Genomic DNA, 13,150 nt, shown 5'->3' with positions numbered 1-13,150 from the left:
TATAGCTAGCAGCAGGTTTCTGATTTTTCTGACACTAAGTATTACTAATATCAGAGGCATTTCTCTAAGATTTGATGCAGCCAAAAAACAAACTGTTGTCTCTTCTTGGAGGCAACACCCAGCTGGACAGAAAATTCACTCTTTCTGCTTCTGGCAGTTTAAATAAATCATAAGTTCTAATAAACCATGTATTTCCAGGTAGCTACAGGTATGGATAAAAAGAATGAATCTGAAAGAAATCTATAAAAAAGGAAATGAAACAAAGCATTGCTAACTGGATATTTGGATATTAGATATTTAGCATTTTGTATGCGAGTTTCACATCTTTGCTAGAAGACAAAGAGAAGTTGATCATAGCAGGGTATTTTGGTAAAAAAGTTGGCTTCTGTGCAAGTTTTTTAAGCATCTCTGTTGTGGGCGCAGCTGTTGTTTGAGTTTGTAAAGAAAAGAAGTCACAATCTGCATATTTCTTCTTCCCTTAGTCAAAACTTTCTCTTTCCCACCATCCTTATCACTTTGTTTATTTTTTCCTCCACAATCTTCATTGCAGAAAAATAGCAGATCTCCAGGTGCAGTATCTCCAATCTGCATGAAGAAATTCAGTGGGAGAAAGCGATGCTTGGGTGGGCGAAATTTTCTCCCCTTGCTAGAATTTTTTTTAATTGCATAAATGGCAATTATTCTTGTGTACATTGATGGATCTGACTTGTTTTTCTAAATTATCATATTTCAAAATGTGACTAGTGACTTAAATATGCTTATATAACATGCTGCATGAGTTCAACAGGGCCAAAAGTGTAGTGCTGCAGATTTTCATTGGTACTCAAGTGTCTGATGCATCTTGCTGCAGTGTCTAACAATAGTCAGCCAGCATTGATGGATTCCAGTTGCCCCAATACCATTTTTCCATTGTGGCAATGTCGTGCTGAAACTTTTCGCCATGTTCTCACTGACTAAATCTAGATTTTTGTGAAAGAAGGCAAGTGTGAATGCAGAAAATGAATCTTCAATGACATGTTGTGCTTCACGATCTTGTATGCTGTAAGAAGTTTGTCAGCAGCTGAATGTAGTCTGGGTACCTTGTAGTTGCCAAATTAATCTCAATGACATCCTTGAATTGTATACCCTTGACCAAAGATCGGTACACTCCTATCTGGGAGGGTCATCCACTTCCACTGAGCATGCAGGTTCCGGAGGGATGTGTAATGTATCTTTAAAAGTTTTGGCGGGAAAATAGCACGTTGCTGATTGGTTGAAGCCCCCGGCTAAACTGTATATAAAGAGAGGTTTTTCCCAGCACTGGTTGCTGGGTTCACCATATAGTAAAGAGCTGTTGTCACTATCCTGGTCTCCTGCCTCGTTATTGCCCGAATCTAACACTGGCGACGAAGGTGGGATCTCGAGGCTAAGAGCGCCAGGAAAAGAGCTGAACTCACCAGGAAGACGCGAACCCAGCAAACAAGGGGCGGAAAGCAGCAATGTCCGGCTACACACCGCCAGCGCCATTCGACCCAGCTAAAGAAAAATGGGGGTCATACATGGCTCGTTTCGAGTGTTTCCTCGAGGTGAACGAACTTCAAGGAGTTTCAGACAACAGGAAACGAGCGTATTTCCTGAGCCACTGCGGTCCAGATGTTTTCGACACCGCAGAATCCCTGGCTGAGCCAACGCCGGTACAGTCGGTACCGTGGCAAACTCTGCAAACTTTATTGAAAGCCCATTTTGCACCAACGCCGTCCAAGTACGTGCAACGGTTCGAATTCGGGGAGCGCAGACAGCAAGAGGGCGAGTCCATCAGCGCATACATGGCCGCCCTGAGGAAAGCCTCAAAACATTGCGAGTACCGAGACTTGGATGAGGCATTGCTGGAGCAACTCATCCGCGGGGTCAGGGACATCCGTTTGCGGAGGCGGCTGCTGTCTAAAAGCAACCTAACGCTGGCAAACGCCTTGGACGAAGCCAGGGCTCACGAGATGTCTTCCCAAGCGGCGGAAACCCTACAAAAGCAAGTCACACCAACGGCTGGTGCGAAATCAACCCCGGTCCACAATGAAAAGATCCAGGCCGAATCGGAGGGTGAGGAAGAGGAAGGAGTCTTCCACACCGGGAGGCCAGAGAATGAAGACCGCGGTGACTGCGCGAGTTGCGGAGGGCAACACCAACGACAACAATGCAGATTTAAGGATGCAACTTGTCGGCGATGCGAAAGGAAGGGGCACCTAGCACAGGTCTGTCGAGCTCCCCAACCTTCCTGCCAAAAATTCAAACCGGCCAATCAGAGCGCGGGAATGGCGAAGCGGCCCGCGAGTGGTCAGTTTAAAAAAGGCGCGAAGTTGAATCAGACTGTCGTGAGAGTGGGTCACGCATCAACACGCCTAGAGAAAAAAATCTTTACAAAGGCAAAGATTGAGGGGGTGCCGTGCCGATTGGAAGTGGACACCGGCTCATCGATCACGATCATGTCCTGGGACACTCTCGTGAGAGCCTTACCTGCCATCGCAAAGCGGAAGCTGTAACCACAGAAATTAAAGGTACAAGACTACCAAGGGAATCGCATCCCTGTTCGAGGGGTAACATCCGTCCACGTCGAGTATGGACAGTACAAGAAAACTCTGCCCATCACCATCGTCGATGGGACCCTGCCAAGCTTGTTGGGACTGGACTGGTTCCGAGCATTGGGCATGGGAGTGACTGGAGTCTTCAGAAACGAAGTCGACCTCAAAGAGGCACTCGTGAAAGAATTTGGGGACGTTTTCAGAGACTGCCTGGGCAAGTACACGGGGACCCCTATCTCGTTTAACCTAGACCCCCAAGTTGCCCCTATCCGTCTAAAGGCTAGAAGGGTCCCGTTCGCCCTAAAGCCCAGGATTGATCGGGAACTGGACAAGCTAGTAAACCAGGAAATTCTAGTGCCAGTTGACCATGCTAAGTGGGAGACCCCTATAGTCACCCCAGTCAAACCGGACGGGTCGGTCCGGATTTGCGCTGACTACAAGGCAACGCTTAACAAAGCGTTGCAAAAGAGTGCTTACCCGTCCCGGTGGTCCAGCACTTACTGCACTCAATGGGGCAAGGGCAAGTTTTTGCCAAGCTAGACTTGGCCCAAGCCTATCAACAGCTGCCCGTAGATAGCAGCACAGCCGAAGCGCAGACAATTGTGACTCACAGAGGGGCTTTTAAGTGTACCCGATTACAGTTTGGGGTTAGTGTGGCTCCCGGGTTATTTCAGAACCTAATGGAGCGGCTATTGCAGGGCCTACCAGGGGTGGTACCATACTTTGACGATGTACTGGTATCCGCTGAGAATCTAGAGGAATTAGGGGTAAGGCTGCGAAAAGTTTTGGGCATTTTCCGGTCTGCCGGTCTCACGGTTAAACTGAACAAATGCCAGATCGGGGTTGAGTCTGTGGAATTCCTGGGCTACCGGATAGACAGGGAAGGGATTCACCCCACTGAGAGCAAGGTACGGGCCATCAGGAAGGCCCCGGTTCCAAAGAACAAAACGGAGTTACAGGCATTCTTAGGTCTGATCAACTTCTACGCAGTATTCTTAAGGAATAAGGCAACAATAGCCGAGCCGCTGCATAAATTACTAGCGAAGACGGCTGCATGGTCTTGGGGAAAGGCAGAAGCTAGGGCATTCGAAGGGGTAAAGAATCTCCTAACGAGTGATAGCCTCCTTATCCAATACAATGGCACGCTGCCATTAGTGTTAAGCTGCGATGCATCTCCCTATGGGGTGGGGGCTGTGCTCAGCCACAGGTTACCAAATGGCACAGAAGCCCCTATTGCATACTACTCCCGAACCATGTCATCAACTGAAAGGAATTATAGCCAGCTTGATAAGGAAGCCTTGGCTATAGTCTCAGGGGTAAAGAAATTCCATGAGTATGTATTTGGTCGTGATTTTGAAATCATCACGGACCATAGACCTTTGCTAGGTCTGCTGGCAGGCGACCGCCCAACGCCCGTGGCACTTTCGCCAAGACTGACCCGATGGACTATCTTCCTGGCAGCGTATTCTTACAAATTACTACACCGGCCAGGAAAGGAATTAGGGCATGCAGATGCACTGAGCAGATGCCCGTTACCAGAGACTATCGAAGACCCCACTCCGGGGACACCAGTTCTGCTAATTGACTCTTTGGACTCTGGCCCAGTCACATCCAAAGAGGTGGCTCGGGCTTCGTATAAGGACATTACAATAAGAACTGTAATTGGTTGGGTACAAAGAGGTTGGCCCGCTGCGCCGGGCGAGCGTTTTAAAGAGTTTGTAAAAAAACGTGGGGAACTCTCGGCTCAAGGGGGGTGCCTGCTATGGGGGGATCGAGTGGTGATCCCGGAGAAACTGAGAAAAAAGGTATTGGATCTCCTTCACGAAGGTCACCCAGGGATCGTGAGGATGAAGGGTCTAGCGAGAAGCTATGTGTGGTGGCCCTTAATGGACTCGGAAATTGCTGAGAGGGTAGGGAAATGCCAGGCCTGCCAGGAGTCCAGACCGCTACCCCCAACGGCCCCGATTCGGGAATGGGAGAGGCCCCAGAGCCCCTGGTCTAGGATCCATATCGATTTTGCCGGCCCCTTCCACGGCCAAACCTTTCTGGTAGTAGTCGATGCCTACTCCAAATGGCTGGAAATCATTCTCATGAGATCCATGACAGCCGAGGCCGTGATTTCAGTCCTACGGCACCTATTTGTAACCCACGGGTTGCCCGACACTTTAGTCTCCGATAACGGCCCGCAATTCACGGCAACCCAGTTTGAGGGGTACTTGGCAGAGGAGGGCATCCGACATGTCCTCTCGGCGCCTTTCCACCCTGCGACGAACGGCCTTGCAGAACGTTTCGTTCGGAGCACAAAGGAAGCATTGTCCAGAATCAAGCCAGGCGATTGGCAAACAAAAATTGATACATATCTAGCAGTCCAACACAGAACCCCCTGTGTAACAACTGGCCGCAGCCCGGCCGAGCTATTAATGGGTCGGAAGCTTAGGTGCCCACTAGACCGTTTAAATCCAAACTACACACCAGACGGTTACAAAGGGGCACACGGTAAAACAAGAGAGATGGCACTAGGCGACCTAGTGTGGGCACACAACTACAGCGAGGGCCCGACCTGGTTAGCAGGAAAAGTCCTAGAAATAACAGGGCCAAAATCATATCTAGTAGAGATAGAGGATGGCCGGGTATGGAAATGCCACATAGATCAAATAAGGAAACGCATAACTGATAAAACAGACTCTGACTATGAATACACAGCTGACTCAAACCCGGAGCAAACGCGGGACTTATCTGAGTTCCAAGAGGTCCAGCGACGCCAACCGGTTCCTCCTGAAAACAGCAGGGACGACTCTGCCAATAATCCAGGGCCGGATGGCCTAGAGGAGGAGCCGAGAGGAACGAACAGTCCCTCCGGTCAGCTCGACTCACCCCCAGAAAATGCATTGCGCAGGTCCGAAAGAGTCAGGAGACGCCCAGTCTACTTGCGTGATTACGTTGACAAATAAGATGTTAATTTCATGTAAATATTGGTAAAGTGTTTCCTGGGAGGGAAGGAGTGTAATGTATCTTTAAAAGTTTTGGCGGGAAAATAGCACGTTGCTGATTGGTTGAAGCCCCCGGCTAAACTGTATATAAAGAGAGGTTTTTCCCAGCACTGGTTGCTGGGTTCACCATATAGTAAAGAGCTGTTGTCACTATCCTGGTCTCCTGCCTCGTTATTGCCCGAATCTAACAGGATGCACATGGAGCAATGAGGGAGGAAGAAGATTCCTGCCTAACCAGCCAGATCAGCCAAATCAATCCTGGTGATCAATGGGGTAACAGATGTCGCAGCCAGATCGCCCTCACATCCTTTGAATGTTTTCCAGACTATTTTCTCTGGCCCCACTAGCAGACCTTCGAACTGCTTGTCACTGATGATATATCTGATGTGTGGATAAACAAAAATGCCTTCTTTAATCTTGCCATCAATTATTCTTGGAAACAGCTGTCTCAAACAATGAAAACCTTCACCTTGCTTGTTCATCATTTTTACAAAAGTTTTCACCAATCCAAGTTTTATGTGAAACAGAAGCAAAAATATCTTTCTAGGCTCATGTAAGTGGTTCATGTGCCATGCTTTTCTGTCCTGAACTGCAGAAAAAACAATTGCTACCAACCTGTCTTCTATAGAGGACCTGTATACCGCATGAATGAAAAAGAGGGCTGTGAAAATATTTACAGACCCCTCACATCCTGGACATAAACTGTTTCAACTCCTACCCTCAAAATGATGCTATAGAGCACTGTACATCAGAACAACTAGACACAAGAACAGTTTTTCCCCCGAATGCCATCACTCTGCCAAACAATTCCCTCAACAATGTCAAACTATTTACTAAATCTGCACTACTATCGACCTCATCGTTCCCATCACCCATCTCCTTCCACTTTATGACTGTAACTTTGTTGCTTATATCCTTACGATTTATACTGATATTGTTTCTGGATTGCTTATTTGTAGCCTATGACTATCATTAAATGTTATATCATTAAGTCTTAAATTTGTACCCTATGACTATCATTAAGTGTTGTTAAGTGTTGTTCCGTGATGAAGGTATCTTTTCTTTTATGTACACTGGGAGCATATGCACCAAGACAAATTCCTTGTGTGTCCAATCACACTTGGCCAATAAAAAATTCTGTTCTGTTCTGTTCTGTTCTGTTCTGTTCTGTTCTGTTCTATTCTGAAACAAACTCTTTTACCATGGCCATTTTTAAAAATGTAACATGAATCTCTTGCATGGCTATCTCTTTCAAGATGTTATTCACATGTGTGAATAATATCTCATTCACACATATAACAACAGTACTTGGTATTGAGCTGCATTCCAAGCAACAGAACCACTACTTTTAGATCTCTACAGATATCCCAGTTGTATTTTGTGGACAGGATGACAACAGTTCCATGTTTTTGTGTTTCTTTCATGGGTGCAGATATCCAATAGTTACTGTAAAGTGTACACTGAAAAACAGAAAATTTCTATAAAATTGAATGTAGGTTAAATTACAGGTTATTTTTGTGATTTGCAATCAAATATTTATTAGAAACACCCAAAAGTGCTCAGGGAGCAAAATATTTGTTATCCAGTATACCAGGGGACCTATACCTTAAACTGAGAAGCTGGGGGAAAAAAATCTTCCTCCCCCCCAGGAACTGCAAAAACTGCAAATTACTTTCCTATTGCTACCAAAACTATATGGGCATGTCTTTGATAGCATGAACTTTTTTATTTATTTATTTATTTTGTCACAACATCATACAGAAAGGTTATATAGTATATAAACATATATATGAGTAAATATTAGGAGGTATAAGCATATATATATATATATATATATATATAGGAAGAAGAAAAGAAAAACAATAGGACAGGGAACGGTAGGCACGTTTGTGTGCTTATGCACGCCCCTTATGGTCCTCTTAGGAATGGGGTGAGGTCAATAGTAGAAAGTTTTTGGTTAAAGCTTTTAAGATTATGGGAAGAGACCACAGAGTCAGGTAAAGTATTCCAAGCACTGATGATTCTGTTACAGAAGTCATACTTTCTGCAATCTAGATTAAAGCGGTTGACATTAAGTTTAAATCTATTGGTTGCCCTTGTATTATTGCAATTAAAGCTGAAGTAGTCTTTGACAGGAAGGACATTACAATAGATGATTCTGTGAGTTAAACTTAGGTCTTGTCGAAGGCGACAAGAGTCAACTTGCAGTCTCTAAGTCCACTTCTTCAGTTGACCAACAAGAATACACTTTGACCTGATTGCATGTGGCTTTTAGGAAGGGCTATGGCTTTATAGATAGCTCTAGTCTGGACAGAACAGCATACATAACCTGGAGTCTTCCAAGATTTTTCAATTTAATTTTAACCCCAAAGGCAGCCATGTTTGCTGAGGTTTATGAGGTTTTTAGTTCAATCCATTATCGGAAAGACTTGTCTACCTTATTCCCATTCCTGTTAGTGGGAAATAATCACCACTTACAGAAAATAGTGATAAATAAGGCATGCTTTATGTTAAAAATGAAAAATTGATGGTGATTCTGATATTTTCATTATTTCAAAATTAGATAGTATAACGTATTTTAAGGTGAAATGCATGCATTATACAGTAACGATGGAGTTCTCGAATGGCAGCAATACACTTTTTTTGTGGTAGTTAAGGTAAAGACAGAATATTACACGTTCTATACTCTCTGCTGTAGCAGATATTGTTTACGTTTTCTTTAAAAGGCTATGTAACAAGACATGACATGTACGCGTACACGTTGCGTTACGCACAATGCTCGAATACACGCGGGAGCAAAAATTAACGTGGAAGTGGTGGCTCCTTAGAAAGTAAGAAGGGAGAAAGGAGATACGGCTCTTTTTTTTTCTACAGAAAGTTTCCAAAAGGATCGAGCCTTTCTCCCACTTTCTCCTTCCCCCACCCCATTTGCAACGTGTTGCAATTCCGTTTAGTGTAGTCCCGGTTGCCAAACCGCTGAAAGTTTGCCTCCACTTTGGAAGTCTTAAAGAAAGCTTCCCTCCCTCCGTCCCTCTCCCCCCGCCTCTTTTCCCTTCCGCCCACAACTGGCTGGGCAGCCAGTGGGGTTCGTGACGCAGCGTCTGAATTCTTAGAGGGCAGGGAGGAGCTTGGGGGGTGCTCTCCTTTTTCTCCCATCTCCCCGTCTTTCTCTTCCATCACCTTCCTGACGCGAGGAGGGTTAGGAGGTGGAAAGCTACTGCGTCCAAGCAGCGCGGCGACCGGGAGCCGGAGGACCCAAGAGGAGAAAGAGGAAAGGGAATTCACCGCGTCTCTTCGAGTTGTCTTCTCACCTCGTCAGAGATGAAGCTCTCCAGACCCCCTTCTTCATCACTGCCTCGCTTGCTAAGTTACACCCTGGGCATCCTCTTCATCCTGGATGTCGGACTCTATGCTCTTCCTTCAGGTAAGCTCCCTCCCCCCACTTCCAAATTTGCGGTGTTTTAAGATGGGTGTGGGTTTGGGAGAAGGCGATTGTAGCATACCCTGCATTTTTTTTCTTTTTTAAAAAAGGGAGTCTGATCCCGAGTCCCCATTAATTTAGCAAATTTCCCCACCGTTCCTTCTCCCTTTTTGTTGGACAGTTGTACGGCCTTTGGGGGTGTGTGCCTGCGAGTGGTAAAGGAAGGAGAGAACTGAATGAAACCAGATGTGGCTTGGAATGGCAAAGGGAGGGACTGGTTGGCGTGAACGACAGGCTGTTTTTTAAACTTGCTTCTCTTGCCCCTCTCCAACAACAACACCAGCAACAAAAGCCATCTATAGTTGGAAGAGTTGCTTTCCAGAGTTGCTTTGCCTTTGAACAAATTTTCTAGGAAGGGAAATTGGCACGTAAAACTGCAATCCCAATACTCTGAGTTAGATTCGGGACTTTCACTCTAGCACAACCGTTCAGTTCTGCTGCTCCCAACGTGTCCAGGTATAATAAAACGCATATACAGTACACCACTTCGTGCTACTCAACCTTTGTGAGAATGATGCAAGAATTTATTTTATTTTATTTATTAGATTTTTACCCTGTCCTTGTGTTAAATTCTCAATGTCTGTTTTATCCTTGTTCCCCTGCCCTTTATTTTTTCTTGCCAAATTGTGTGTGTGTGTGGGGGGGGGATTTCATAGACCAATCCAGGGACAGATCAATGGCATTTTTTTAAATAAAAAAGTTGCTTTTGCTCTCACTCCCGCCTTTTACTGGTCAATTAACCAATGAAAATGATAGCATTGCAGTGTGATGTATATCTGAAATTAACCATGGTTTTGTTTGTTGCAAAGACTTGAAATAATAACAGGTTAGCATATAACAGTTCAAAGGAGGAGATTCCATTTGCCGTATCTATTTAAACATGTGACTTTGTCATTATTGGACAAATCTGACTTTTAGATTTTTACCTGTCCTTATTACTTTATATGTAACTCAAGGCAGGAAACATACATATTACTTCCTCATCCTATTTCCCCCACAGCAACAATCTTGTGAAGTAGGTTGGGCTGAGAGAGAATGACTAGCCAGCTTTCATTGCTGCAGGGGAGCCTGAACTCACAGTCTTTGATTTTTAGACCAGCACCTTAATCACTACACCAAAAACAAAGAGTCATCCAAACATGCAAAAAAATGTTTCCCATTTGTGCTGGAGAGGAAGGTAAAAGAGATACGGACTCCAAGATTTGTATTAAATTCTCAATGTCTGTTTTATCCTTGTCCCCCCTGCCCTTTATTTTTTCTTGCCAAATTGTGGGGGGGGGGATTTCATAGACCAATCCAGGGACAGATGAATGGCATTTTTTAAAATAAAGTTGCTTTTGCTCTCACTCCCACCTTTTACTGGTCAATTAACCAATGAAAATGATAGCATTGCATTGTGATGTGTATCTGAAATTAACCATGGTTTTGTTTGTTGCAAAGACTTGAAATAATAACAGGTTAACATATAACAATTCAAAGGAGGCGATTCCATTTGCTGTATCTATTTAAACATGTGACTTTGCCATTATTGGACAAATGTGACTTAAAATAAGGTGGTCTGAGCCATGAATGCCATACTAATTTACTTTCATCAGTTGGAAATGGCTCTATTTGTATGCAAAGTTATAGAAAAACCAAGTTGTAACTAAATTATTCTATGATTGAAAGAGCTAAGAAAAACATCAATACAGATAGTCATCAGTTAAAGCAATTGGGACTGGGATTTGTGTACAATGTGGTCATAAAGCACAATATCTCCTGCTGCATTACTTAGCAACAGGCAGTCCCAGATGCCGATGTAGCCCAGTGGTGAAATGTAAAATTTGTTACTATCAGTTCTTTGGGCATGGCTTAATGGGGGTGGGGTGGTAATGTGACTGGGTGCGTGTGGCCAACTTTTTTTTTTTTTTACTTTTAAAAGCAACCTTTCGTTGGCCGAACAAGTTGTAGAAAATATGCTTTTAAAAGGCTCTGATGACCCCAGCTGAGCTGCACGATCATCAGAGGCTTTTTCTTTTTACTTTTAAAAGCATTTTTTCAGCTGAAGAAAAAATGCTTTTAAAAGTAAAAAAAAAACCTCGGATGATAGCGCGGCTCAGCTGGGCATGGGGTGTGTGTGCACAGGGATTTTTGCTACCAGTTCTCCAAACCACCTGCCGCCATCGCTAGCAGATCAGGCGATCTGGTCCGAACTGGGAGCATTTCACCCCTGATGTAGCCCCAGGAGTGTGCAGGCTATTACACGGGAAGAGGTGTGAGAAGCTGGCAAGGAAGGTCATAACTGATGCTCATGTCACACACCCTGGGATGTGATCATCCAAACTGTGATCATGTGACTGCTACAACGGCTGGAACTTCAAGAACCAATTGTAAGTACCACTTGCTCGCCACCTGCTCATTTGAACCAGTGGTAAATGCAGCCAGTTCTATCTGGCTCGGGCGAACTGGTAGCACAGGTGGTGGGAGGCTCTGCCCACCCGCCCTGGCATCATCATGTCCCGGTTTTGATCCTCTGCATGCGCAAAAGGCTGTGCACGTGTGGAGGAGGCGCGTGCGTGCTCACCATAATGAACTGGTAGCAAAGGTAAGTGGTTTGAACAGTCACTGAAGGAATGGTTGTAACACAAAGACTACTTGTATTATCACAGATTTTTCCTTATCCCATTTTCCTTGAGTTTTCAAAATTCTATTCAACCTAGAAATTAGTTTCATTTTTCTTTGGGATGAATGGGAACAAAGATCTCCTGCTTTCATAGCAATTAAAATAATATTCAGGTTTTACTACACTATAGTACAGCACAAAACAAGAGTGGGAAAAGTCGGGCCTTCAGATGTTGCTGAACTTCTATTGTCTAGCACCGTGATGGCAAACCTATGGCATGCATGCCACAGGTGGCATGTGGAGCCCTCTCTGCAGGCACACGAGCCATTGCCCAGCTCAGCTCCATTCTGCGTGTACCCATGCTTTCTGCCGGCCAGCTGATTTTCGGGTCTGCCCTGCAAGCAGGAGACACGTGTTGGAACCTACCTTTCTCCTCACTTTCTGCTGCCTGTGCCTGCCCAGATCTCCGGAGATTCCCCTCCCAGCGTTCTTTTGGAAGATGAGGCTTTCCCCCACCTCCCAGCCATTTTGGGTCTCCCCACCCACAGTCCTTTTGGAGGCCTACCCCAGCCAACCGTCTTGGAGGCTTCCCCCCCAGCCATTTTGGGAGGCAAAGGTTTCCCCCCCAGCTGTTTTGGAGGCTTCCCCCCTCAGCCCTTTTGGAGGCCCCCCCCCAGCCATCTCAGAAGCTTTCCCCCCCACAGCCATTTTGGGAGGCAAAGGCTTGCCCCCCAGCCTTTTGGAGGCTTGCTTCCCAGCCATTTTGGGAGGCAAAGGCTTTTCCCCGCCAGCTGTTTTGGAGGCTTCCCCCCCCCAGCTGGTTTGAGAGGCAAAGGCTTCCCCCTCAGCCATTTTGGAGGCTTTCCCCCCACACACAGCCATTTTGGGAGGCTTCCCCCCCCCCAGTGCTGTTTTGGAATGTGAAGCCAAAAGGGGGGGGTCATGTGTGCATGCATAGGGGGGAGGGTGGTCGTGTGTGCATGCAAGGATTGCATGCATATGTAGGGGGGCAGGGCATGTGGGAGTGGCATTGCATTATGGGTGTGGGCACGTGCGAGCGTGCGATAGTGTACGTGCGCATGCTTTTGGCACCCGAGGAAAAAATGGTTAGCCAGCACTAGTCTAGCACCTCTGGTCATTGATCATGCTGGTTAGACTGAATTTTCTTCAGAGAATCAAGAGATATATCCACTTCCCCTTCTATCCACTCTTCTTTGAGTAGCAATTTTTTTTGCTATTGTTCCAATTGTAAATCCCTATCCTGTTTCTCTTGAATCTTTTTGTCAGAGTGTGCATAGTGTGACTATTTTGAGACAACCCAGGATATATATATACACATACTAGGCAAAGTCAGGCAATCAGTCATCAACTATACCACGGAAGCACATATGGAGAGAGAGAGAGACATGCCCTCACAGGGCCTCTCTTATATTACAGCCTCTTAAAGGGGTAGAAATCAAATAACCCTGCTGACTCTTTGCTATCATTCTTGTCCTGTTTCTGATTGTGCCACATATTATAG

The 13,150-nt window shown here is 45.5% G+C and overlaps 1 protein-coding gene across 2 annotated transcripts in view; it reads left to right on the top strand.

The window, feature by feature from the left end:
• Positions 1 to 8,624: 8,624 nt before the first annotated feature.
• MRC2 (mannose receptor C type 2) overlaps positions 8,625 to 13,150 on the top strand; it is a 74,709-nt gene continuing 70,183 nt past the window's right edge. The window contains exon 1 of one of the 2 annotated variants that reach the window (XM_058179550.1): positions 8,625 to 8,969. In XM_058179550.1, coding sequence (XP_058035533.1) covers positions 8,867 to 8,969 — 103 coding nt within the window. In that variant the 5' untranslated portion in view covers positions 8,625 to 8,866. The remainder of the gene's footprint in view (positions 8,970 to 13,150) is intronic. The other variant, XM_058179551.1, reaches the window with a different exon arrangement.

This window comes from Ahaetulla prasina, chromosome 4 (assembly GCF_028640845.1).
Source record: "Ahaetulla prasina isolate Xishuangbanna chromosome 4, ASM2864084v1, whole genome shotgun sequence".
NCBI classification, from domain to species: Eukaryota; Metazoa; Chordata; class Lepidosauria; order Squamata; family Colubridae; genus Ahaetulla; species Ahaetulla prasina.
The sequence above is the reverse complement of the archived record's forward strand: the minus strand, read 5'-3'. Positions and strand labels throughout refer to the sequence as shown.